At 47.4% G+C, this 26,706-nt stretch overlaps 2 protein-coding genes across 3 annotated transcripts in view; one reads left to right on the forward strand and one right to left on the reverse strand.

The window, feature by feature from the left end:
• The window catches only part of SYN3 (synapsin III), a 452,132-nt gene that overhangs the window by 233,049 nt on the left and 192,377 nt on the right, over positions 1-26,706 (reverse strand). The gene's annotated exons all lie outside the window — the stretch shown is intronic.
• TIMP3 (TIMP metallopeptidase inhibitor 3) overlaps positions 9,818-26,706 on the forward strand; it is a 56,463-nt gene continuing 39,574 nt past the window's right edge. Inside the window, exon 1 of the mRNA XM_082348960.1 lies at positions 9,818-10,270. Within this exon, the coding sequence (XP_082205086.1) occupies positions 10,150-10,270 (121 nt within the window). The 5' untranslated portion in view covers positions 9,818-10,149. The remainder of the gene's footprint in view (positions 10,271-26,706) is intronic.

A 26,706-nucleotide genomic window follows, 5' to 3' on the forward strand; every position in this document is an offset into this window, starting at 1 on the left:
GGGAAGGAAAACCCACCCAGTGACAGACATTGGGCATTGGCCCCTTGTATCCTTGCTATTTTCTGCGTGTTCACCTTCATCCTGAAGAGGCAGGCTGGAAGGGTGGTTAAGAGCATGGACTCTTGGGCCAGACTGCTCTGGATTCAAATCCCAGCACTGCAGCATCCTGCCCATGTAATCCTGAGCAAGTTACATAATCTCTCTGTACCTTTGTTTCTATACCTGAAGAAAAAAGGGATGGTGAGGACAATCTCGTCTACCTCACAGCTTTCATTATAAAGATTAGTATGAGTTAATATGCACAAACTGCCTAGAAGAACACCCTGCACTCAGTAGGCACTCTGTAAGAATTAGCTATTACTATCAAGTTTTGGTTTCCTTTGCTGCCTCCTTCCCCCCGTCCCTTCTTTGGGTATTATGTACATGGTCAAAGGGAATAGGATATGGGAATATGCTCGTCCTTCATAAACACAGATTGAGAGACAATAGGCTACTTGATGGCGGGGGTCTCATTCTTCTCTATAGCTGTAGGGCCACACCCTGCTCCATACAGGTTCTCAGTGAGAAATTACTATGTGTCAGGACTGTGCCAGTGCCTTATTCACTGTACCTTGTTTGATCCTCATGAAGAGCCTATGAATTTCTCCTCCATTTTACCATTAGATATCTGAGGCTCAGAGAGGTTAAGGAACTTGTTCAATGTCACAGTGAAAAAGTGAAGAAGGATCAAAACCCAGGTTTATTAACATCACAAGCCTTGGTCCCTAACCCCCTTGTCAGTCTGCCTTCCAGAATCTTCCATTGGGAAGTTTTGAGAGATCATAAAATCTAAACCCTTGGTTTTACATTTAAAGAAAGGGGGTTTATTGATTTACTCATGGTCACTCAGCTATTGTGTGTGGCAGAACTGAGACAAAAACCTGGTATATTTCCTCAATCGTATGCTTAAAATTTCAGGAGGAAATGAAGCCATCTTCAAAAGCTGTTGAAAAATACTGATCACTATTCTATCAGCTTGCCTCTAGATTCTGGGCCCTTTTTTGGTAATACAAATGTAATTTTCTGGTGGCACCTGTGCAAATTCAGAGTAATGAAGGACCTAACCTTACCCCCAGATATTGCCTGCCCTATGATTTCTCCTGCCTTTTCTCCACTGCAAACCAGGTCAAACAAGAGATGATGCATTTCACTTGCCTGCTAATAAAAGCTCCCTCACTGGCCCTCCTTGTGGAGGTACCATGTCTCCTTCTGCTTGGTTGCATCATGCAATGATCAAGAGCTCTGACTACTCAATGGGAACCCAAAAGATGAAGAGGAAGTCACCAGCACTTCATGAACCTATGGGTACAGTGACTTTGCGGTCTCCAGAAAGACTGCTGGTTTGGAAAGAGACCTCTAGGTCTGAATCACAGCTCTGCCACTCCCTTCCTTGTAAGAAATTTAATTTTTGAGCCTCCGTTTTCCTGGCTGTAAAATGGACATAAAATAGTATCTACTTTTTAGGGTTGTGAGGATTGGAGCAAACACTGTATTGAAAGTGCCTGTACATAGCAGGTACTCCACTAATGCAAGTTCCCTTTCCTTTCTCTTGTCTTAGGAATCTTTTCAGTTTATCATCCCAAGGTTGATGAATGTTACAGGACAGGAAAATAATTATTTACTGTATTTCTCTCATGGGCCCAGCACTGAATTAGAGGAGTCTGGAGTGATGGGAAGATGATGAGATACTAAGGGGTCTAATTTCTTGTCTCGCCTTTGCCAGTAATCCTGTGTGACCATATAGAAGCCCACATCTCTGGACCTTCTCCTATATCGGTAAAATGAGGGGGTTGGATTTGATGACCCACAGTTCTCTCCCACCTCTGGCTCTCTGTCTCACCATAATATGGGTTTCCAAGTACCTCCCCATTTCCTGGTAGGGTGGCCCAACATCTCATGGCACACTTGACCCTCCTGTTATAGTTCACACCACCCACTATTGTTTTCATGTCTTTCTCTCCCACTAGACAGGGAACTCCTTGAGGGTAGGTCTGTGCCTTGTTCACTGTTAGATCCTCAGTGCTTATTGTGTATTAGTGGACAACCAGTCAATGTCTAAGGAAATTGGAAGGAAGGAGGGCAGGAAGGAGGGAACCCTGTACTTTCTCTCCAGAGCTGATGAACACACTGTGACATGCAAGCTGTGATGCAAATAGAGACTGTCAGTGGAGCAATGGAAAGAAGGTTTTCTGTCTTCTGAGCACTGAAGCTATAAATTCACACACCATGCATGTGCTTAGCCATCTGTGGCAGTAAATCAAGACACGGTAAGGCGAGAGTTCAAAACCCAAAACCCAAACTTGTTGACCTGAGGGTCATTATTGGAAGGTGACTGTAATCTAAAATATAGAAACCAAATGGATCATGATATTCCTGGTGCAGAAAAAGTCTGGGCAAAAGAAGGGAGGAGCGGCAAGTCTGGAGCAGAAAAACAGAAAGACCAAAGGGGTTAAAGTGGGCAATATGTGTCCGGTCTTGTCACTGACCAGGGAGAGGGACTCTTGCGAGCAGGTGTGGGCATTGTCGTGCCCTTGGCCAAGGATTCCCCTCAGCAAGAAGGAGAATTCCACAGTATCTCAGCTGAAATAACCTTCTGACCTCATTCCCTGTGTTCAGACTCCATACACACCAAAGCAACTTTCTGATGAGAAACTAGCTTCATACGAAGCTCTCTATGATTATCAGGAAAAAATATGAGGGTCATGTTGACATGACATGACATGACAATTAAATCTCTCACTGGAAACAAAGACAATGGAATTTGCTGGTCTCTTTTGAATCCTGGTGTCCCTGGGACTGATTAACTCTGGGAGCTGAATCTAGTTGACTTTCTGGACCCAAGAAGCTGGATTCCAGAAACTCTATTATGGTGAATTTGTGAAGCTTATACACTGACTGTCCCTCTCCCTATTTTCTTTGCCATTCATTGGTTAGTTTATTCTCTCAGTATTTGGTTAAGTGCCTACGATGTACAGATGCTGAGGTAGAGACTGAAAACGCCCCTGTATTTGCTTGCTGTCTAAGGGAGAGAAAGACGTATTAACCACTAGGGGCAACAGAGTGTGGGAGGCACTGTGGAAATCTGGGGGATACTGTGTGGGTGGGAGGGGAGAGAGGAAGGAGAGACCTCGGGGGAGCGGTCAGCTCCGCTGAGGCAGAGAGAGGGTCAGGAAAACATCCATGAGTTGATTCAAGTTGAATCCGGAAAGATAAAGATCCTGACAGATGAGACAGAGGAGGGTCAGGGACATAAAGATGGAAGGTGGATTCCAGGCAAAAAGTGCAGTGTGAACAAGCCTCAGAGGCAGGAAACTGATAGCCAGAACCTAAAAGGTTGGAAGATGGGAACGAGGGCATAGGTTGGAAGAGATAAGCAAGGACAGGACATGCTGTTGTGTAACTGCAGCGGTAGCAATCCCACTGTATTCTACTCGAATGGCCCCCCTCTGTGGGGCCCTGGGAAAAGCCAGATCACAGAGGGCCTTGTATGCTTTTCTTTGGAGTTTAAGACTGTTTAGAAAGCCATGGAGAACAAATGAATCAGTTTTAAGCAAAGGACAGCATGATTTCAGACTTACATTTGAAAAACTTTACACCAGCAGCAGTGCAAAAGTTGAATTTGATAGAGAAAGACTCTGGACAGAGGGAGCAATTATGTGCCTACTGAAATTGTCAGGAAAGACTATCTGGGCCTGACCCAAGGCAGACATGGTGGGAACAGGGAGAAAGGGATGGTTAGAAGAGGTGTGTGGAGTGAGATTCTACTGGGCTTGGTGAATGATGGCGCCACTGGCGGGGATGGGTAACACCAGAGAGGACTGAGAGGAAAAGACAATGAGTTTGGACCCTGAGGGACTGAGGAGGCCATAGGCCCTCCAGGTGAAACTGTCCAAGGGGAAGTTGGATCTAGACAAGAACTCAGAGGGATACTGCTGCTTACAGTGTCCATTCTAGTGCACAGAGCAGAGTGGTAGGTGGATCCAGGAGAGAGGGTGGGATTAGCCAGGGAGTGTGTGGAGGCTAGGAGGGAAGGGAAGGGGAAGGAAGGAAAAGGAAGGGAACGGAAGGGATGAGAAGGGAGCCAAGGACAGAAAATTTGGAAACACCTACATTTTAGTGGCAGGAAGAGCCGAAAGAGCCTTCTAAGAAGACTGAGAAGGTGCAGTTGGAGAGGCAGAAAGCAAAAACCCAGAGAGAGTGGAGTCTCAGCAGCCGAGTTCAGAGAAGGATGTGACCAACAGCATCAGATGCTCTTTGGGCATCCCCATTGCACAGGATAAGTCAATTTCAATTCCAGCAGGTTCAACCGAAGAGAGCTCAAGCACCTTGACAGAAACAGGATTTGGAGCCCAGTCTGACAGCACAGCAACCCTATGTCTGTCTGTCCATCCCATTCCCTCCAAAGCCACACAGCACCAGGCAGAGACGCTCATGTGCGTCTTCTGTGCAAAGCTGAGCATGCAACCTTCAAAGCAACCACAAAGGAGCTACTCATTTTTAAAGGAAAAACACACGAACTCCATGGGCATAAGGAAGACATTAAGACAGGGTCGAGGAGGAGAAGTTCTGCCTCTACTGCATATTACCCTTCACAGAAATAATCGACCAACTGAGCACACAGTCACTTAAAAAAAAAAAAAAAAAAGAGCAAGTGCTGGAATATTAGCTCTGTTTCCCATCTCCCACCAACCCAGAAAGTGGGGCACAAAATGTCTCCACCGTGCACATGTGTTTTCTGGCTTAAAATCTCTGGGAGTAGTTCTCTGTGGAAAGAAATGCGAAAACCCCAGGATTCAGGTGAATTCAGCCAGAGACTCACACTAAGGGGTCTTCACTCCCTGGCAGGGCTGGGGGAGAGCTGGGGCAAGAGACGCCCTGCAATTTTACTGCCATGAAATTGGCTCCAGATGGAAGTGAGGAAAGGTGTTTACTCCCTGCTGGTGCCAGACACAGAGAGAACCTGAAGTACCTACCACCTTAGGTCCATAATTCCCCAGTGCTGGGCAGCAACCCTGCTGAGGATCTGGCCAGGGCTCATGGTGATGGGTGGACCAGGGCTGTCTGTTGCTTGGAAAAGGCTATTTTGAATGTAATGACTTTCAGATGGACTGTGGGTTTGGGGAAAGCCACTGAGGCTGGGGTCTGGAAGAGAAGGGGCGGGAAGGAAAAGAGGTGTTTCCCTACACAGCAGCAGAAATGTCTCACATCTTGTCAGTACCTTCACCAGGTTTAATTTCCAGAGGCCAGCTCTGCCCTGGAAGGGTAGGACCGTGGCATCCTCTGTTGTGTTCCCAGATCTCCCCAATCCCCACAAACCCATGATTCACAAGTATGTAGCTTCCTGAGAGCACGGCTCCCCTTGGGTTGACATGTGGCCAGCCTGGGGGTGGAGAAGCTGGGCAGCTGAGGACCCAGACGGGATGCTGACTGAGAGCTTTGTGGCCACTGCAGATGGGAGGGGTTAGCTTCACCCACTCAAAGGCACCCACACCCCACTGACTAGCATGGAACTGTGCCTCTCCCACCTTCTCAGTGAGATTGGCTGAGGATGCAGGCTGAGGGAATGGGTGTTCTCTGGCTTACAGTGCCCCCTAGCACTGGCCAGAGGGATAGGGCTCTGTGAGCTCTCCAAGGAGCTACCACCTGCCTATCTGAATACTGGAAAGGGGCCAGTGGGGCCAAATCAATTCCATTCATTCAACCGATACTTATTGACTTCTTTGTTACCAACACTGGATCTTTATTACCAACACTGTCTTCAAAGGGCTTACAATCCAGGAAGGTAAACAATCACTTTACAGTCAGACAAGTGGTGTGAAAGAAAGAAGCACAGGATAACATGGAAGGGGGTTGATAAAGACTGGGTATGGGAATCATAGAAGGCTTTCTGGAGGAGGTGACATTTAAGCTGTGATCTTAAGGCAGTATAGGAGTTCGATGAATTTTGGAAATAAGGTATGGAGATAACAAAAGGCATATTTCCTGACCTTTTAGTGCTTATGACCCAAGAGGCAAAAAGACAGATAAACAAGTAATTACAGAGGGGCTCTATCAGGAACAAGACCCTCAATCTCTCCTATGCCTTTGCCATCACGATCTTTGTTTTCAGCCTGAGTCTTGGAGGAGAGAGCAGAAAGCAGAATAGAAACTCACTGTTGATTGAGAGACTGATGGACATGCTGCAGTCTCGGTCACGTTTGATTTGTCTCAAATCTGTTTAAATGGCAAGATCTATCTTCCCTTCAGAGACATTCACCTTGCGCTTGAGACTTTTCCATGGATTCTGAGACTTTCCAGCCAGGGGGGATCTTGGAGATCACTGAGTTACATCTTTCATCCAACAAACAGGAAAACTGAGTCTAGACAGGTGAGGTGACTTGCCCACACACACAACTGCTCTGCAGCAACCTTTGGAACAAATCTCAGGTCTTCCGCTTTTTGTTTTTCACCCCAGCCTCTTTTTGTCCCCCAGAAAGAAAATTTTCATGTGTCTCTTTGCAGCAGTAATGTTTGAAATGTTTTCACAAGGTATTAGATAATTTAGAAAGGGAAAAATAAACACAAAAGAGATAAACCTCTGAGGAGTACAGAGTTGTATTCATTATGATTGGCTCAGAGGTGATTATTATCATAACAGAGAACAATTTAGTCAGTGCAGGCAGAATTCTCTACTTCTTGGGCACTGTGCAAAGGGACTCTGAAACTCATCTATAGATCTGAAATGCAGATTCAGGACTGCAAGTGGCTGCAGAAGAGTATAAACATTAGGTCACGTGCTGCAGCTGTGGGGGCTGAGGCCCATGAGTGGGTGGGAGAGAGCCCAGGTAAGGAATCAGGCAGCTGCAGCAAAATCTTGGCTCTGCCACGAGCTAACCGTGAGACTTCGGGCAAATCCCTTCACCTGTCTGAACCTTATTTTCCCCAACTATAAAATGAGGATGGGCAGTCTCTGAGGTCATTTTTCAGGACCTCTAAATGTCTATAAGAGACTTCCATAGGTTCTAGCATCCTGGAACTCGAAATGAAGGGGGGTGGACAAGACAGATTTAGAAATTTCGTCAGTTCTTCTGGGGTTTATAAATCTATCATTGTCCTTAGCTGTCAAAAGAAAGTGGGGAGCCGGTATCTTCATTCTTACCATTAGCCCCAGGCCCACTCCATCCAGCTTCTGAAGTGGCCTTGCAAAAGCAATTCTTACATATTATAGGTCCATGGACACCATGACGTCCGGATTGATGGCTGTGAGGTCTGCTTGCTGGAGGGCCTGACCCCAGCAGTAAGGCTCCCCTCTACAAGGATTCATGAAGCTGGCTTTCTCTTTTCCTCAACGTGAGGACGGAGCCGACCTCACATGGATGGGCAAAGGGAGTCCCCTCAGGTTAGACATTAGGGAGAACTTCCCAACTAACAGGGAAGCTGAACTCCAAAGACACTGGCCCAGCTTAGGACAGGGAGCGAGAGGAAATAAACCAAAAGGCAATTTTATTACCTTTCAGCTCGGAAAACACTGTTTGCTCTCACACTTACATAATTAAGAAGCTGCCATAATCAAATGCTTCAGATGTTTTCTATACAGAACCTGCTGCTTGAAGTTCAGCGAAAGTTATTTCTGATACTCATATTCTCGGCAAGCCTTCCCTTGGAGAAACTACTGGTAATTTGGACAAAACATTAAAGTGAGAAGAAAAGAGAGAAGAGAGGGCCTCTACACGTAAGATGCTTATCCAAAGTGGATTTGGTCTGGAAAGGCTTATAAAACCTTCCACATGACTGGCACCGTGCAGGGATAAACGAAACTCTAAAATCCGAACAAGTATGCCCTCATTCACCCTGGATCCTTGGAGTGGCATATAGAGCGTCCACTACTCAAGATTCAATGGGTTGCTGGCCACACCCATATCCATGTCTCCAGGGACCCAACTTTGCACTCTGAGGGCTAAAAAGCAGTGTGGCCAAATATCTCAGGCCTCAAAGTCTTACTAGTGTGGTTGGGGAAATAGTACAACTATATCACATGAAACAAGGAGCAAAGTTCTAAAGTAAACACCAAGAGAAGGAAAGCCCTCTCTAGGTCAGGCTATAGTTAGAGTTAAGGAGGGAAGGGTCTTAAAAGTTGGGAAGGGGACAAGACAGAAAAATGTGGAAACTAGATTCCCTTCTTCATAGCTAAAATTTTTAAGAGGAAAAAAGGAGCATAAAAAATGTTCTTGGAAATACCATTTCCAGTGAAATTTTCTGATTCTCCCATTCCAATGTCACTTCTCTGAGGTGTAAACAGAGGAGTTTCTGAGAAAGAGGTTGAACTTGTATTTCTGAGCAGTACTTCCTAGTCCTTATTTTGTTCCAAACTTTTAGCATTTCTATTGCCAAATGATTTAAGTCTCTTTCCAAATGGGATGAGTTGGGAGAGAAAGTGAGAGGGACCCAAGAATAGAACGATAGAAGGCTCCAGCTGCAAAAGGGCATTTGCACAGTTAAAGCTAACTGCTGCTCAAGTCCAAGAAAATAAAAGCCTCTCTTAAGGTGGGAGTGAGTGAATTGAGTTCCTGGCTGGTTGCCAAGTAATGTCACTTTTCTGTGCCAGTTTCCTCATCTGGAAAGTGTGAATAATACCTGGTGTTTTTCCTATCTAAAAGGATTACTGTGAGATGTAATGAGGTGAGGTATGGAAAATATAAGGCAGAATCAAGATGTTACTGAATAATAAAAACAGTCATAGTATTAGTTATTAGCAGTTATCCATTTATAGCTCATAGTCTCGGATCCTGGATAGTTCTCCAGGATCTGGTTTTATCCCAGTTTTGGATCAGTTCACCCTCAAGTTCCTTGCTGAAGGATGGAGACCTGTCTGCCCTAGGTGGAGTTACCATTTCCTCCCGCCCTTTCTACTTATTGTTTTTCAAATAGGCTCAGGGACTTCGCACTTGCTGTTCTCTCCTTCCAGACTGCCACGTGCTGAGGCTTCTTGTTCACATCTCAGCCAGGATGTCACCTCCTCAGACAGACTTTTCCTTACTATCCCATAGACAGGAGCACCCTCCCCAGTCATTTCTAACCCATTATTCTGTTTTGTTTTCTTCATGGCACTATTACCTTAGAAAATCACCCTATGTACTCATGTATTTACTGATGTATTGCCTTCAAGTTCCAAGGGAGCAAAGAGTTTGTTTTGCTCATCCCAGCATCCAGAACAGTGTTGAATGACTTCACAATTTACTCTGCCTGAGCCCAGGAAACAATCTTTTATTACAGCCAGCTCTAAAAGGCAGATAGCTTCCTCCTGTACAGGAAAGTCAGGGGCGGCGATAAGGGGTGGGAGTGTGTGGGGGATGGTCATCAACCTGCTTCTTTCCCTTCTGACCCTGCTCTCTCCAGAGAAGGTAGAGAGTTAGCCTTCACCTATCCTTTCCACCAGGCGCAGTCAAGGTCTCCAGGGCAGGGCCACCTCTGACCTGCCAAGGGGTTGGTGGTAGTTGATTCCGGTTTGGGTCAGAGGCGTCCAGAGGGCGGGGTGGGCGTGTGGCGAGGGTGCAGGCGGGAAGGGCACGGGGGCGCCGCTCGGGGGGCCCCTCTGCCAGTGCGTCTCGGAGGCACGTCCAGCCCACCCACTCGCGTGCCCACAGCTGCATTATTCCCTATAAGGATCTGAACGGTACGGGCGGCCCCGCCCCGTCGCCCCGCGCCCCCGGCCCCGCCCCTTTTTTGGAGGGCCGATGAGGTAATGCGGCTCTGCCATTGGTCCGAGACGGCGGGCCTCGCGCGCCCGAGAGGGGGTGCCCGGGGGACCCGCGCTATATCACTCGGCCGCCGGGCTACCGCGTAGAGCAGGCAGCGGGCGGACGCTCGGACAGCTTCTCCTCCTCCTGCTCCTCCGGCTCCTGCTGCAGCTCCCGCTGCTTCGCCCGGAGAGATTGCCCACCCGCCCAGTCGTGCACCAGCGCCGAGGCAGCCTCGCCGCACCCCATCCCGTCCCGCTGGGCACTCGGAGGGCGGCGCGCCCGAAGCCAAAGTTGCCCCGCAAGGGAGGGCGGGCGAGCTCAGGCTGCGGCGACCCCGCCGGCGGCGCGCAAGGCAACTTTGGAGAGGCGAGCAGCGGCAGCGGCAGCGGCAATGAGTCCCTGGCTCGGGCTCGTCGTGCTCCTGGGCAGCTGGAGTCTGGGGGACTGGGGCGCCGAGGCGTGCACATGCTCGCCCAGCCACCCCCAGGACGCCTTCTGCAACTCTGACATCGGTAAGCGCTCCCGGTGTCCCCGCCGGAGCCCCCGCGGTGCCAGCTCGCGCGCTGCAGCCCGGACTTGGGCGCTGCTCCGGGTGGCATGGCGAGCCCCGCTCCTTTTCTCTGCCTGGGCTTGGGACGAGGTGGGGATACTCAGGTTCCTGGGGCAGGGGTTCCGGCATGACCGAGGGGGGAGATGCCCTGCAGAGAAACCCACAGAGGCTGAGTGAACCCCTTGCAGCCATGCTCTTTTAGGGCGTGAGGTCCTTACCGGTCCTTTTGACATCTGGAAAATTTCCCTTTTCACTATTACGGGAGGACGGGCTGAGGGAGAAAGGTGGGGAGAGTGTTTCTAAAACTTGGAATGCCAACTAAAGTGCTGGGATGATGAATAGTTAAAAAAAAGAAAGAAAGTTGCCAGCCATGTGCAGGGAAAGTTGCAGGAGAGAGAAACTTGAAGTTTTCTGAGTTTTCACCATCTCCCCAGTAAGTTCATTCTTTTCACTGAGACCTAACCCCGCCTCACACTCCCTAGGCAAGTGCTAACGGAGCTTCTTGGACTGCCAAGTTTGGGTGGATTTAAGGGGAAAAATGAGAAGAAAGCGGTGGGGTTGACCCTCCCCGGAGGAACTGTATTTGAGAGTGTTGATAGCAAGCAGGAGGTGGCGTGTGTGAGGGATCACTTATCACATAGCTGTGAGAATTCACAGGAAGGCTATTTTTTTTCCTTGAATGTGTGTGGGGAGGGGGAGACTGAGCAGTGGAAAACAGATTTGTCACCAAAAGAAAAAAGATGCCAAGGGTCACATCATGGTGACTATTCCAAATCGGACTTAGTGTCTTGATTAGAGACTCAGTAAGAAGTAGAACCGTATCAACAGCCTTGAGAGTGTGCCCTGGGAGAACTTGTTTGGGAGTGTTCGGGACACTTGTGCATGGTTGGCCAGAGGTGGAGGAGCAGCTGGAAAACGTCTCTCCTCTCCTTTCCAGCTCATAAGGCATGCAAGTCCAGTGGCCCTTGCTCTGTGTGTGTGTGTGTGCGTGTGTGTGTGTGTGTGTGTGTGTGTGTACACGGGCTGGGAGGTGTGGTAGGACACAGTCTAGCCACCCTCTGCCTGTGCAGATTCAGAGGTGAAGAATGGAGCGTGTGTGTTTTAAGGACAGTCATAAAGGGGAAAGAAATTTTCCACTGGGTCCTGGTGAGGGCCTCCACAAATGTGCTGCAGGGGAGGAGGGCGGGGAGGCAGGGACCTGGCGGGGAGGGGCGCCGCTGGTGGCCCTGGCGGGCCTAGGAGAAGCAAGGGAGGTAGCTGTGCTGAGCAGGTCTGTCCAGTCGGCAGGCACGGGCGTTTGTGTGGCCTGGGGTCACTCGTGTTAGCGGTTTCCTGGGGCCTGTGTTGTGCACCTTTCCCTCTCCCGGGGGATCCTGACTGGCCCCTGGGTTTGTGGATTGCCTGGAAGGACTCTTTGGGGCTGCCTGAGGCCTGGAAGCTTTTCTTTCTCCTCCTCGGAAAGCCCTCACCCAAAAACCCCTTGGCCCGTCCCCCCTCACCCCGTGGGTGTCACTCCCGCCGGAGTAACGCTGGGAGCTGCTGGCGGTGGCAGTGGGTTCTGGTCTTGTTCAGGGAAGAGCACATACTCGGGGCCTGGAGCCAGCTGGAGTCAGGGCGTCGTCCCCTGCTTGACAATGGCTTGGGTGTGTTCCCCTGGGTTTTGGTGTGTGGGGAGAGGGAGACCTCATGCCTCCCCCTTGCTCTTGGCTTTTGGGTTTCCACCCTGGAAGTTCACCAGGGAACAGTGGAAACAGGAGCAAGGGAACTGCTTCCAGGGGGGGCACTGCCTGACTCTGTTCACTGCTTAGGTTTCCTGCTGTGTGTCTGGGCTGATACAGAAAGTTTCTTGTAATTTCTCCGGATTTATTTAAGAAATCCTCCCACATCCCCCTCCTCAGTAGACTGCCCAGAGAAAAGCAAAGTTACCAGGAAGTACCCAAAGACAAGAACATTATGGTAGCAAAAATAAAAAAGAAACAAAAAAACTTCGATACTGCTGGCACCGATCCAAAACTGTTCTGCCTCGGTTTGGTGCGCTGCACTAGTGGCAGGGATGAGATAATGCTTTTAAAAATGGGAGGTGTGGATGTGGGCTGCCGGCTTGTTGACCTCTGCTGCCTTACAGTACCCTGCTGGTGTCCAGTAGGTGGCTCCCAGTATTCCTAGCTCATAGCCCTTCTGGTTTCCACTCAGTCTGGGTTGATGCCTGCCTGTTCTCTCCCTGAAGAAAATGTGTAGACGTTTCCATTCTCCTTGACCCCTACGACCCCACCAATCAATACTGTAGTCCATGAAAAATGCTTATGCCAGCCCACCAGCTTCCTCTTCCAGGACCTTCCTGGCTCTTTTCTCTTCATGGCCAGGTGCCATGTTGCTAGGTGAAGGCCCTCTCTAAGGAATCCCCCATGGCCTTCCCTCTCCTTTCTCCTCATCCACAGGTGTCTCTTTTTGCCTTTCTCCCCCAAAGCCCTGGGGATTGGCATTGCCTTCTGGGTGAGGAGGAGTTAAAAGGTGTTGCTATGGCAACTCCAGGCCCTGCACCCTAGCGAAGTGTTTAGAAGAATAAACTACATGCCGGCTTATAAAACATACTGTAGCAGAAAGAAAAGGACTTGGCAGCAGCTACGATGTCTGCGGCCCCCTCCCCACCAGTCGTTGCCCCTGAAACTCTTGACAAAACCTTGACTCTGGAGGAGGGAAGGGAGGGGACTAGGAATGAAGAAGGCAGCCTTGGCCTGCTTTCTGCTCCACAGCTCTGTCCAGCTAAGGAAGGGGTGGGCAGTGCCAAGAGCCTTCTGAAAATTGGGGTATGTGTGCCCGTGCTTGCGTGCGTGCGTGTTTGCATGTGTGTGTGTGTGTGTCTGTGTGGTTTCTGCAGGGGGCGGGAGCAGTAGAGAGAGAGAATTTTGCTTCAGAATGCCAAGCTCTCCTTTGCACAGAAGCATGGGGCTGTGCGATAGAGTGCTGGGGGCCTGCCCCCTGAGCCTGTTGGGAATTCGAGAGTGAGGCTCAGCTTGGGGGCCCACTGCCAGCTCTGGAGGATGGTCTCTGGATGTCTCCGAATTGTTTTGACAGGGACCAGTGCCAGCAGATTCTTTTGGTATCAGATCTGAGGTTGTGGTTTTAGCAAAGAAGCCATTTTCAAAGAAGCCTGATCTATTCTCTCTCACTCACAAACACGCAATTTCACTTTACACTGGGCTTTGTGACTTAAGGAAAATAAAAAGGATCAGACTTCAGAGAGAAGCCAGTCACTTGGGGAGCGGACCCAGGCTGTCGACATCTTAGTAACTCTGGAAAGAGGAGAGCTGCTGTTTGTAGAAGGAGGGAAGGGACATCTCGCAGACTCCCACTAGGTTCAAGCACTTCTCACATCCCGTGTCTTTCATCCACCCAGCATCTTCAAGAGTAGGTATTACACCTATTTTTTTCAAAGGAAAACACTGAGTCTGAGAGAGACTGTGCTTGCTCAAGGTCACCCAGTTACTATATGGTAAGGCTAAAGCCATTCTTAGTTATGCCATTCTTCCAAAACTTTTCAACTTTCAATTACCCTTGATATTCTAAGGCAGACGACGCTTCCTAGGACCAGGATGAAATGGACAGTTAACATTTGAAGAATGCCTTACTTATCTATTTGGGGAGTTTTCCTTAGAAATATGAAGACAGCCAAAATGGCCAGAGGTTTTAATTAAACATCATCTTATGGGACTGAGAACTAATTACCATCATCCTCATCATATTAGGCTATAAATAGAGAAAATTAAAGGAAAATTTCTAATGTTCTTTGGCTATTAGAACTGGAAGAGACCCTCAAAACCACCAAGACAAAGTAAAAAAAAGACTCGATTTGTCTCACTGAGGCCCAGGGAAAAGCAAAGCTAATGGGGACAAGAAATCTTGGCCTTCAATACTCTTACCCTTCTGGGTGGGGACGAATGGGGGCCTCCCAGGGTGAGGTGCCCAGTCTATGCAGACTCCCAGTATGATGGGAGGAAAACCAGAGAGAGTCAGGAGACTGGGTGCTGGGCTGGCTGGAGAAGGTGCCCCTCCCACAGTTCTGTGTCCCTTTCACAATCCCTGGATAGATAAGGCTAGAAAAGTGGCCACAGAAGTGGCTTGGGTGGAGGGACTTTTGTTTGTTTTGCCGGAACAGCAGGAACCATTCAGCTCCGCTGCTGAATGGCACATTCCAAAAGGTTCATTAATTAAAAACAAAAACAACAACACAATTCTCTATTGCATTTAGCTTTTACCATTCCAGCCAGTATGGACAAGGAGGCCCCTTCTTCTAGCCTTTGTCATAGTCAACTCCTGGGTGGCCTGGAGAGGCAGTGTGCGGTGGTAGAAAGGCTGTGGCATGGGCAGAGCTGGGCTTAAATCCTTCCTCTGGGGCTTGTTGGCTGTATGCACTTAAGCATGTTATTGGGCATCTTTAAGCTTTAGTCTCCTCATTTATAAAAGGGGAATAATAATCTGTACGTCCTTGGACCTTTAATTTTTAACCACATTTTAAAAATTACAAGGATAGTATGGATACATTCTATGACTATGTGTGTATGTAACTGTGTGTACATCTATATCCATCCATCTATCCATCCACCCATCATCCATCCATATCCATCTATCTATCTATCTATCATCTATCTATCTAAAATCAGATAAGGGTGAAGTCCTTTTTGATCACTTCCTCTAATTCTAGTCCCTTCCCTATGCATTTACATACATAGGTACTCATAGAAAATTAATAGTAGTTTTTTCCCTTGGAAACATGAGTGGTAGAACACTATAAATAGTGGAATACCAATATAGCATTCTATTGTTTTTCAATGAACAATGTGTTAGGTTGTTCTCAGTTAATATACATATAGATCTACTACATTTTTTTAATGTATAGAATTCCATAGGGTTATACATTTTAAAAACTAATTACGGAGTGATTACTATGTGCCAGGCACCATTCTAAATAATTAACATGAATTAACTCATTTAATTCTCTCAAAAGTCGTATGAGGCAGGTATGCTACTGTTGTCTCCATTTTACAGATGAGGAAATTGAGGCTTAGAAAAATTAGGTAACTTGTTCAAGGTTGCTGCAGAGCCTGTATTTAAACCCCTGCAGCCTGGCTCTAAAATATAATCAACTACTATACTATATATTACATTACATTATATATCATATTATATAATATATTGTTATATACTATTTTTTTACTATAATAATATAATAGCCCTATAGGTATAGGTGTATATTTACTTAGCCATTCCCCTACTGATAGATATTTAGGTTTCTAACAGCTTTTCATCCTCACAAAGAGCACTACAACAAGTAGTCATCGTACAATCCTCTTGTTCATATGCATGGGTATTTCTCTATGGCAAATATACAATTTGGAATTATTGGACATAAGGTATGTGTGAACAGTTCCTGACAATTTGCCATCCAGAATGGCTGTGTAACACAGTTCTTTTCAGATATGCAACATGCATAGATGGAGGAACTATTACAGCCCTGTGCTGGAGATACTTTCATGCTTCTTTCAAATGGGAAAACAATTTATGAATTTTATTGACTTCCTGAGTTTTTTTCCCTTTTTGCTTGTCCCTTTATCCCTTTGACAGGGAGCAATATTAAGGCTACTTAGACCAAGTTGATGGGAGCTTTTTTGTAGGGAGAATGGGGCTTACGTGCCAGGAAAGCCATGGCCTTTGACTTGTTGCAGTTTTGGATTAATTCAGTTGCAGATGGTTTTATTTTTATTTTGCTTTAATACGAAGCAATGGGCCTTTCATTATACTAAGCTGCTTGACTTCAGGATTTGACACGAACCCAGGTTCGTGTTTTGAAGACATCTGTGCCGTGCGCAGGGTCTTATTTGCTGGCTCAAAGATGTCCCCTAGTTGAATAGGCCTGGCCAGGCTCATGGTGGCAGCAAGGGGACTCATCCCTTTGTCCCCCTTCTCCCCTTGTCATTCAATATGGATGGCGCTTGGATGAGAGTGGTGGGATGGCCATAGGATGGAGATGGACAGTGGAGAGGGGGCAGGGTGGGTCCTGGCCAAGAAAAGATGCTGGAGTCTCATCTTGATAGGAGCTAGAAGGGCTAGTTTAAGAGAGAATTTCACTGTTGTGATTAAAACCTTTCAGTAGACTCTTGGGATAAAGTGTCATAAAATGGCTCCAACAATGGCCATCTGGCCCCTGCCTACCTTGTCATCATCACTGGCCCTTCCAGCTCCAGCTGTTCCCATTCTCTCTCTGGGTCTTGGCCCATGCCCTCCCCTCGATTCTGAATACCCCTTGTTAACTTCTTATTCTCTGGATCTCACTTGATCCCTTTTCCCTGCCCACTTCCTGGCATTGGTGCAGAATAATCACACCTTGACCAAATTTTAAACATGTCAAAAAACACCACCTTTAGGAAAGAACAATTCTTCAGAGCTGCTTGGGAAATTCCCAGAGGGGGTTATTCTTGGGTTGACCTAAGGGCTGTGTACTACCCAGAGGGATGCATCTAACCCTCCTAAGAGAGGAGGCATCTGCTGTGTTCTCTGCATTACTTGATAAGTCCAGCCCCACCTTCTGGACATAATACGCCACCACCCTCCCAAAGAAAAATCTCCTTTTTGGCATATCAGTAACCCTACCAGGTAGAGACTGGCCATCCCAGCTGCCTGGTGAGGCCAGAGAGGTGAAATCACTCGCCCAAGATCACACCACTAAGAAACAGATGAACCAGAACCTACATTTGCTTAGTCTACCTCCAAATCTGTGTCCAAATCAGTATAGACTAACGGCTAGGACTCTTTGGATTTGAGAAGATGCTACTCCTTTTGTAACTTCCCCACACTGGTTTTTTGATTCCCTGCTGTCGGAGTTCTCCTCCACATGCTTCCCCTTGATTTTCTTCCATAGCCAGCCTCTGCAGCCCCTGCCTCCCCTGCCACCCCCAGGTTTATTACAGTACAGCCCTAACAAAACCAAGTCTCGCACCCTATGTCGAATTCCTAACCAAGAACTCTTTCCACTTAATCAGCAGTTCACAGCCTTTTCAACACCACGGACTATTTTTATTAATTTTCCTTCAATGGATTTCATGTTTGGAAAATCACAACTTCATGTCTTGGGTGTTGATTATTTTTCCACTACAAAAACCAGTTAAACTATATCTGTCACTGCTGACCCTAGCCAGTCATTATTCTGATATAATCAGCTAATACAATTAACTGCAGCCCAAAACAAAGAAACTTGGTGTTTGCCTAAGCCTGGGAAGCATTCTCATGGGTTATTGGATGATGGCAGTGTATGATTTGGGCTGGTTCACTGAGGTGCTGAAAAGAGCTCACGGACCCCTTGTAGACTGCTGTTCTTCACCCTCTGGGAATGGCTCTTTTCTTTCACACCAGTTTGCCACCTCCTCCTGTGGGCAGGTCCACACATCTCCCACCCTTGCCAATTTCTAGGTTGCCCACAGCACTGAGAACAGGGCTGGCGGAGGTGGTGGGTAACCAATGTGTCCTGGTTGAGTTGCCTAGCCATTCAGAGGGGGTGACATGGGCTCCTCCTATTTATCTGTTTTCCTGTGTTAATCTCTGACAGGCTGGAGCCGATGAGTACTGACTCTAGCTAAAGGAACTCACTAAACAGCGTTTGACAGGAGGTCACAAGGTGTCTATCCCAGCCGCAGTGGAAGGAACTAAGAGGCCTTTTTACTTGGTTGCTAAAAAACTAGTGTCTAGAGGAGGGGAGGGGGCCAGGACAACTTTTCCTGATGCCTTTAGAAGCCATCTGCGAGGCTGGGGTGGTCTGGCTGCCACAGAAGTGACGGTCCATGCTGCCCAGCACTCAGTTATGATTTATGTTCACGTAAAGCCTGTCACCTCATGGTGGCATCCACGGTGCAGGGAGTAGAGACCTGAAGTATTCCCAGGCCTGCAGCCACCTGCTTTTTGTGGGGGTGGGGAAGGGAAGGAAAACTGAAAGGTTGGCTTCAGAGAGCCCAAGGGAAAGTTTAGCGGGTGGAAAAATAGAGTCCTTGGATGACAGAGGGTGGGGAGGGCGGGGAGAGGGGAAATCCAGAGCAGACCAGAGCCATTCCGGAACCAGAGACTTTGAATATTAGTTGGCAGTTATTTATCCCTCCCCCCCACCCCCAGGCCATCTTTGATCCCTCTCAGAATGAGGGTGCCGGGCACCAGGTAGCTCAGTTGCCTGCAGAGAAGCACTGTTCATTCAGAAATCTCAGAGCTCTTGCAATCCCCAGGTTAGAGCATGCGGAAGGTGAGCCTTGTAACCCGGGTCAGGCTTCATGAGGATGTGGTTTCGTGACGTGAAGGCTCATGGTGTTTGGCTAAGGTGCTTGCAGTTCATGAATTAGGATGGATCTCCTTTTGACTTAGACTTGATCATCATGAATAGACTCATAGCCTTTGAGATTTGGAAACATAGTACCTCTTGTGAGCTCTGCTGCTCACCTAGTGTGGTTAAGTTCTCCGGCCTCAGTTTCCTCATCGGCAAAATAGGGGGAATAATAGTATGTACCACTTTGGGTTGGTGATTAAGTGAAGAAATTCAGGGAAAATGTTTAGTACAGAATCTGCCACATACCAAAAGCTCAACAGATGTTAGCTTTTAGTAGTAGTGTTGTTATATTATGTGGCAGAGCGGGTATTCTCACTTTAATACTGGTGAGGAAAATGGGGCTCTGAGAGGAGACAGGATGTTTTCCAGGGTCACATACAGAGAGGTGTGTTTCAAAATCACAGCTTGAGACCCCCTCCCACCCAAGTCTAATGCTTTTCCACTTTGTCCCACTGCCTCCCACAGGACAGAAAAATGAAGTTCCCGCTCTATATTTTCACGACTCTCCACATTTTAGAGTCTTAAGTCTACTTGATCTTATTTGATTATCACAGCATTCCCACTGAGGAAAGCAGGACAGTGAGGGGTCATCGTTCCCATTTAATAGATGTGGACAGTGAGAACTAGTGTGGTTCAGGAGCTTGGCCACACAGCTGATACATGGAATTGGGATTGGAACCAACTTCTTTCAAGGCCAAGTCCTTCCCTCTTTTCCAGGGTCAGGTGCCTCCCATCCCTCTTCAGACTGCTTCAGCACGTTTGCCTCTGGTAGTCAGAGGGGATAGATGCTGGGGTAGTCAATGGGAGGGCCTGGGAAATGGTGATATTGAACTTGAATATCAAGTCCATAGCCCTGTCCCCATCTACCCCAGGGTTGAGAGATGTGCAGTGTTCAGGAGTGAGCACTGGCTGGGAGTCAGGACACCTGGGGTCTAGTTCTAGGTCTCCTGATTCTAGGATCACCTTGGTGATGTCAACCTCCCTGGATTTCAGGCTCTCATCTGTGAAATAGCAGGACTGGCTCTATGTGGCGTGTATGCACTTTTTCCCCACATATATTTATGGTAACTGATATTTTCCTGAATGCCTACTATGTGTCAAGTATTTCTGGCTTTAAGTTCCTTTGGAAGGGGCTCTCTATCTGAATAATTGAGCACCTAAATCCATCAACAACACCTTTTAGGAGGTAAGTTCTTTAGAAATGTGGTCTATAAAGACAAGAGCTAGGATCTCTGTGGTTATGAAAGCAGATGAGGGCTTCGTCTGAACAAAACCACTAATGAGCCGATGTACTTTATCAGATGACATATTTGACCACCAGACTTCCTGTTGAAGCAGAGCTGATGTGCCAAACAGATAGCAAACTTGCAGACCTAGCTGATGGCTAGAATTAAAAATCAAGGTCACTTCAGTGTCTGTCATTGATCACTGGAGGGCTTGGTAAAAATTCTTTTGAACCCCATTAACATCACTACTGAAGCTGACAGAGAAGAGGTGGGATTGAGACTCAGTGCTCATGGGAACAAGGCCTTCCTGATCCATGGTCTACCGGAGCAGCCCCTTGCTCCAGAAAATTTGATTCAAGGCTTGGCTCAAACATCCCTATCTGAGAAAACTCCCCTCATGGAAGACTGGCTCGTATAAAGACCTGTGATTAAGATGTGTGTCATCTGATGGAACCTTTGTTTAAGTGGATGAGGAGGGGGTTTGGAAGACCCAGATCAAACATGTGCCCTATTGAGCAACTGCAGTGCACTCCCTTCTCCAACAATAGGACAGGGACCCCCAAAGATGTTGCGACTGTGGCTTCCCGATAGAAATACCCAGCAGAAGGACTGAGAGATGTGAGAGAACCCTAACAACATCCAGGTTGTTAACTGGGATGCAGTTCTGAACAAATGGGTGTGGGTGCAGATTCCAGTTCCTTCCTGATTGCTTCTCTCTTGGCCTGGGTTTCCTCAGCTCTCATCTAGGTCAGATTATAAACCCAAATGCCTACAGACGCCAGTCATTGGAAGCTGCATGTTTGCATGTTAAACATATTGAATTATTACTCACGTCTACCAAAAAACATATATGTGTTTCCCCACTCTCTTGTTTTCCCACTTCAGAGTAATGAATGGGTACTAAATATTATTTCTTTATTATAAGACAAACAACAAAACAGTGGGCAAATAGGATGAAATTAGTGAATTATCTTTGGCTTTGGAGTTGGGGGGAGCGATAGAGAATGGTGACGACTATGGAGAACTGAAGAGTTCATGTCCCTTCAGAAGGGCACAGCTGCTGTCCAGCTCCAATCTATCAGAATGTGAGTCCAGTGCTGCCAGATTTCCAGTCTCTTAGGACAAGCTAGAAATCCAAGATTTTAACGTGAAATCTGATTTTTAAATGCTGGCACAATTAAAAAGAAACACACACACGTACACACGCGTGAGCCAAACAAAACATGTCCCTGGGCCAGCTTCAGCCCTATGGATCACCAACTTTGTGACCTTGAGTCCAGATAATCTCCTGAATTTCCTTTGGGTTGTAGGATCTCTGAGTGAATAAGAGCAACTGCTTTCTCAGGCAAAATGATGTACCTGTCCTCTGTGTCCCCAGAGGGTACAAGTGCTCATGCACTTGTTGTCACACTTTCTGTGCTTTCTGAGGTGGTTAAGAGCACAGGTCCTAGAGTTAGACTGCCTGGTTCAAACCTTGGCTCCATTAATTGATAGCTTTACGATCCTGGACAAGTCAATCCTTCTCAGCCTCCTTTTTCTTATCTGTAAAATGGAGGATGCCATAATAGGACTCTTAGGCTCCTAGGGTGGTGGGAGAGTTCATTGAGATGATGGGAGTCACCGGCTTGGCCCATTGCCTGGCATGTAGTGAGAGCTTGATAAACATCAGCCGTCATATTATTACCACTCGGTGCCTCCCCCTAGATGGTGAGCCAGCTGGAGTACAGGGAGTCACACACTACTCTCCATCCATTGCCCAGTGCATAGTAGGCATGCAATAAAAGTATGCTGAATGATGGGCTTCCCTGGTGGCCCAGTGGTTAAGAATCCACCTGCCAATGCAGGGGACACGGGTTCGAGCCCTGATCCGGAAAGATCCCACATGCCACGGAGCAGCTAAGCCCGTGCACCACAACTACTGAGCCTGCGCTCTAGAGCCCACGAGCCACAACTACTGAGCCCGTGCACCACAACTACTGAGCCCGCGTGCCTAGAGCCCGTGCTCCGCAACAAGAGAAGCCACTGCAATGAGAAGCCAACGCACCACAACGAAAAGCAGCCCCCTCTTGCCGCAACTAGAGAAAGCCCGTGCACAGCAATGAAGACCCAAAGCAGTCAAAAAAATAAATTAAAAAAAAAAAAAGTATCTTGAATGAATGAGGGCATTCGAGGAAGAGAGCCTTCCAGCCTCTCCAGGCAATGGTGCACTTAGCTTGCGTGTGTGTCAAAGAGAGAGAGAGAGACAAAAGGAAAACCAGTTTTGACATGCTGGGCACGACCAGCTTAATGAAAAAATGCTGTTCTAAGCTGCTAAGATAGCAGATAGTGTGCTAAACAGTGGCGGTTGTCTTGGGAAATACGACTGAAGCTATTGCCCATCCTTTTCCAAACAGAGAAGGGACGAGACGTCTGGGAAACCAAAGTGCAGATGTTGAACCTTGGGTGCTTACATCATGGGAGCTTTGGCAGCTTGACAGATTTTATTTATTCAGGGCCCCTTTAAGCCAGAGGAGATTCCTAGAGGCTCTTAAAATTTAATGCCCCACCTGGATAGTTAACATCTGTGTTTTATTTTGTTTAAAAAAGTTAACTCCAAATAGTTCAAATTCCTTTGGTATTCCTGAGAGAAGAGTTTCTTACTGGGCAACGCACAAGCAGGGATGTGGAAAGGGTAAGGCTAGACCTGCACCTTCTGGGAGAAATAATACTGCGAGCCACAAACGTGGGCCATGTATGTAATTTTAAATTTTCTTGTAGCCGCTTTTGAAAAAAGGAAAAAAAAAACCCATGATGTTAATTTTAATACTATTCTTAATCCGATATTCCAAAATATTATCTTTCCAACATGTCATCGATTTAAAACATTATTAATGGGGTTTCAATTTTTTAAGTTTTTGAAATCCAATATGTATTTTACACTCATAGCACATCTCAGATTGGACTAGTCACATTTCAAGTGCTTAATATCCACCTGTGGTTAATGGCCACCTCATTAAGAGGACAGTGCAAGTCAAGACAGGATATGTGAATGCAAGCCATCTTTCTTCTCTCCTTCTCGTTGTTTTATGAGCTGTGCACAGAGATGTGGGGAAACTGGAGGTACACTGGGGCTACTGACTCAGCTTTGCTACAAGTGACTTTCAGGCCACAGGTCCCTGTGTTGTGATACTGTAGAAGCCATCTGACTCCTGCTCTCACTTGACAGATGGGGAACTGAGATCCAGAAAGGTAGAGGAGGTCGGCGTAAGAGATAGAGCTGGAAATAGAAAAACAGTACTCTTTGATGATATCTAACATTTATTAAATCATTTTTATATTCTAAGACCTTTTCACACATTATCTCCTTAAACTCTCATAACCACCCAATGAGAAGGCAGTGTTATTTCTGTTTTGCAGATGAAACGATCTCGGTTTAGAGGAATTAAATATTAAAGTGGCTAATATTTATTGACAGCTGTTCTAAGAACTTTATATACATATTAATTCTACTATTTAATATAAACTTTCGTATTAGGAATTATTATTATTATGATCACCATCATTCCACTTTACAGATGGGAAAACTGAGGCCGAGAGAGGCCAAGTAACTTGCCTAAGATGCCGCTAGTATGGTGGGGTCAAGATTTGAGCCCAGCCTGCCTGACTCCAGAGTCTGAGCTCTTAATCACAACTTATGCCCAAGGTCACCCAGCCACACAATGGCACAGCTAGTATTTGAGTTGGGATGTCTGTTCCCTGGTTCATGGTCTTTCTTTACCATCCCACTGTACTGACTGGATCACAACCCTGTTGATTCCTAGCACTTTCTGCCTCGCTCTGCTGCCAGTAATGACCAGAACAGGAAGGCTCTGGACTCCAGCACTGATTGAAGGGTCCAGGCAAAACATGCGCATCTCCTCTGGCTTGGCTGATCCCAGGCTGCTCTAGCCCACGAAGGCCAAATTCCTGGCCCAGTGGAGAAGGGTGGGAAGAACACTTGTCCTTTCTGCCTTCCCAGTTGGGCGAGGTCAGTGTACCAGGTTGGAAAGTGGTATGTGCCTAATTGCAGGGGGGAGGCTGAGAGGATTAACACTCTTTAAATAGACATCAGGAAACTAAGAATAGCTTTGCTGCCTGGAAATTGATGGGTATTCCTGACCACAGGCCATCCCACTTAGTAGGTGCTCAATAAATGCGGTGAACTACAGGAATAAACAAATACTGAAAATGGGTCATTGGGAGAGCCCTTAGCCAGTAAGACTCTGTGCTCTGTATAAAAAGAAATTTAGACTGAGGTTATTTGAGTCTTCCTGCAGTCTGGAGACCTCTGTTACCTTTACTTGTCTACTTTTGTAGTCTTGAGGCCAATGTCTTTTTGGCCAGGAGAACAGCAGGTGGTTAGAATGCCAGGGAAAGACAAGTTTTCCCCTTATTTCTGGCTTGTTGCCTGCTATCCCACCAGGCTGGAAAGATGGGCATTACTTCCTTTTGTCCTATTATCAAGATTTTGGTGTTCCCTCGAGTACTTTGCAGATTCCAGTCCCTTGGAGCCTTAAGGTGGGAACCTCCAAATTTGCCATCAGACCTGGATCTATGCTTTAACACGTAACTCCTGGGTCCTTACTGAAGCTTCTGGCTCCAAAGAATTGAGGTTGCCTTCCTGGCAGAAATTCAGCACTACCACCTCTTGTAATTTATCAGGTGAGCTGTGAGGATAGGGGCAGGGAAGATTTCCTTGGACCGTGGGAAAGCCTAAAGCAGTGTTTCCCAGGGCGTGATTCTCCACGCACCGTCGTTAAGAAATGTTCTTTCAGCCAACACATTTAGGAAAGCTGTTTACTGTATTCTCCCCTGGAGATGCACAATGACCATCAGCAGAGTAAAGGCTCTGAGAAGTCCTGCTGCATGGTAACCTGTTTAGCTCTGCTTAATCCAGTGTTTCCTAAACATATCTAATCCAGGAACCAATTTTTCCCAAGAAGCACCTATGAACCCTGTTGGTGAGACACTGCCCAGCTGAGGATTCTGAAAACCACTTTCGCCCACTTGCCTGCCCTGTGATTGCGGAGTAGGGAAGGAGATAGTAAGAAATATCATCTACGTTGCATAGGGAAGTTGCTCATCTAGGCTTGCCAAATAGAACTGGCTGCATCAGTGTGAGTGGGCACCTTATAGGGGCTGGGAGAGAAAGGAGGAAAGGAGGAGTGACCCTCAAGGCCAAACACTGGCCAGATTTAATGTTCATCCTCTGCCCCTGACTTGTTTTATAACCTTAGTTGGCCCAGTTCTGGGCATGCATCAGATTTGTAAACCCTAGTATCTTGCTTATACCATTAGGGGCTTGATGGAAGGAAAACGTGGCCACGTGAGGTATTTATGACTTGAAGGTCTGGGGCACAAGTACTGTGGAGAGAAGGTCATGAGCAGCAGGGGAGACGTACCTGTGTGTCCCCACTCCTGGTCCCCAGGTGGTCTTAGCCTGAGCTCTCACCTCTCTGATCTATACTTCTCTTAGATGAGCATCTTACCATTTTACAGACAGCAGCCTCTTTGAGATTCTGATTAAAGCTATACATACACATTTCTAGAGGTTCAGAAGAGACCTTGCTGAAGACCATCTATAATCATCCCTCCATCCGCCCAATTCAGAACACTTGTCTAGAGAATCACTGAGTTGGTGATGGTGTGTTAAAACAACAAAAAGCATAACCTAACAATGTGAAATTGTCTGAAAGTTAGTGGCTCTGTACATTCAGTGGTTGCTTAGAATGTTTTGGTGAATGAATGGATTGGATATTTTGCCTCAGTCCACACAGGATTTGAGGTGGTCAACTAGGGATCCCATTTCATGGTTTGTGGCTCTGGGCAAAGCAAGGATGGACACTTCCAGCCTTTTACAGTGAATCCAGTATGTTCACACTGGTACCCAAAGAGTCTTGACTAGCCAAGGTCCTGGGGGGCAGCATGGGGTGTAGAAAAATGGGCCAGTGCCCCCAAAGGATAGGGCCCCAGGCCTGACTCTGTTCCCTCTGGCTGTGTGATTCTAGGTGAGTCACCTCCCCTTTGGGCGCCCTTGATAAAGTTAATGAGAGGAAGTCTTGGGCCCTAAGCATTGAGCATTCCGACCCCGGCTTTCAAAGTATTTAAATGGGAGAGGAAAGAGCAGGGTGAGGCTAGCAGAGGTAAAAGGCTGGGTGTTTGCTCACCCCGTCCCCAGGGCTGGGCCCCCAGCTCTTGCACCATTAACTCCTGTCACAAAGCCCACGTGACTGTGGCCAGACTGAGGAAAAGCCTGAGGATGACTCAGTTTCCACCTGGGCCTGGGGAAGGGGACAGGGTTGGCAAGAGAGCAGCAGATAGGGCTCTGGGGCCAGGAGGAATGTGGGCTGGGGAGGAATTCCCTGTCCTGGGGCTCTAATGCCACAGGCCAGGCAGGCGGTGGATTCCCAGCCAGTGGGGTCACTTGGCCCCTGCCACTCCTCCTTGCCCCCTCCTTCCTAATTTCCTATTTCCTGCCCCCTTCTCCTCTGACATGTTATAAATAACCTCTGAGGCTGGCCTCTGGGCTTAAGCATAGGTGAGCTGGAGGAAAGTGGAGGGCACAAAGGTGGAGCTGCATCCTGCACTTGTCCAGGGGGCCATAGGGTTTCAGGTTGCTCAGGAGAATTTGTTTCCTTGTTTTTTCCACTAGGGAGTGAGGTAGTGAAAGAGGAAATAATCTGTGTTGGCTTGAGGTGGCTTGGCCTCCCTTGGGACAGTGCTGGGTTTTATGCCTGCAAGGAGCTGCCGCTCTGCTGGCTGCAGATCCCAGGGCCACGGGGCTGAGAAGCC

This window comes from Balaenoptera borealis (genome assembly GCF_965194805.1).
Source record: "Balaenoptera borealis genome assembly, chromosome: 13".
NCBI lineage: Eukaryota > Metazoa > Chordata > Mammalia > Artiodactyla > Balaenopteridae > Balaenoptera > Balaenoptera borealis.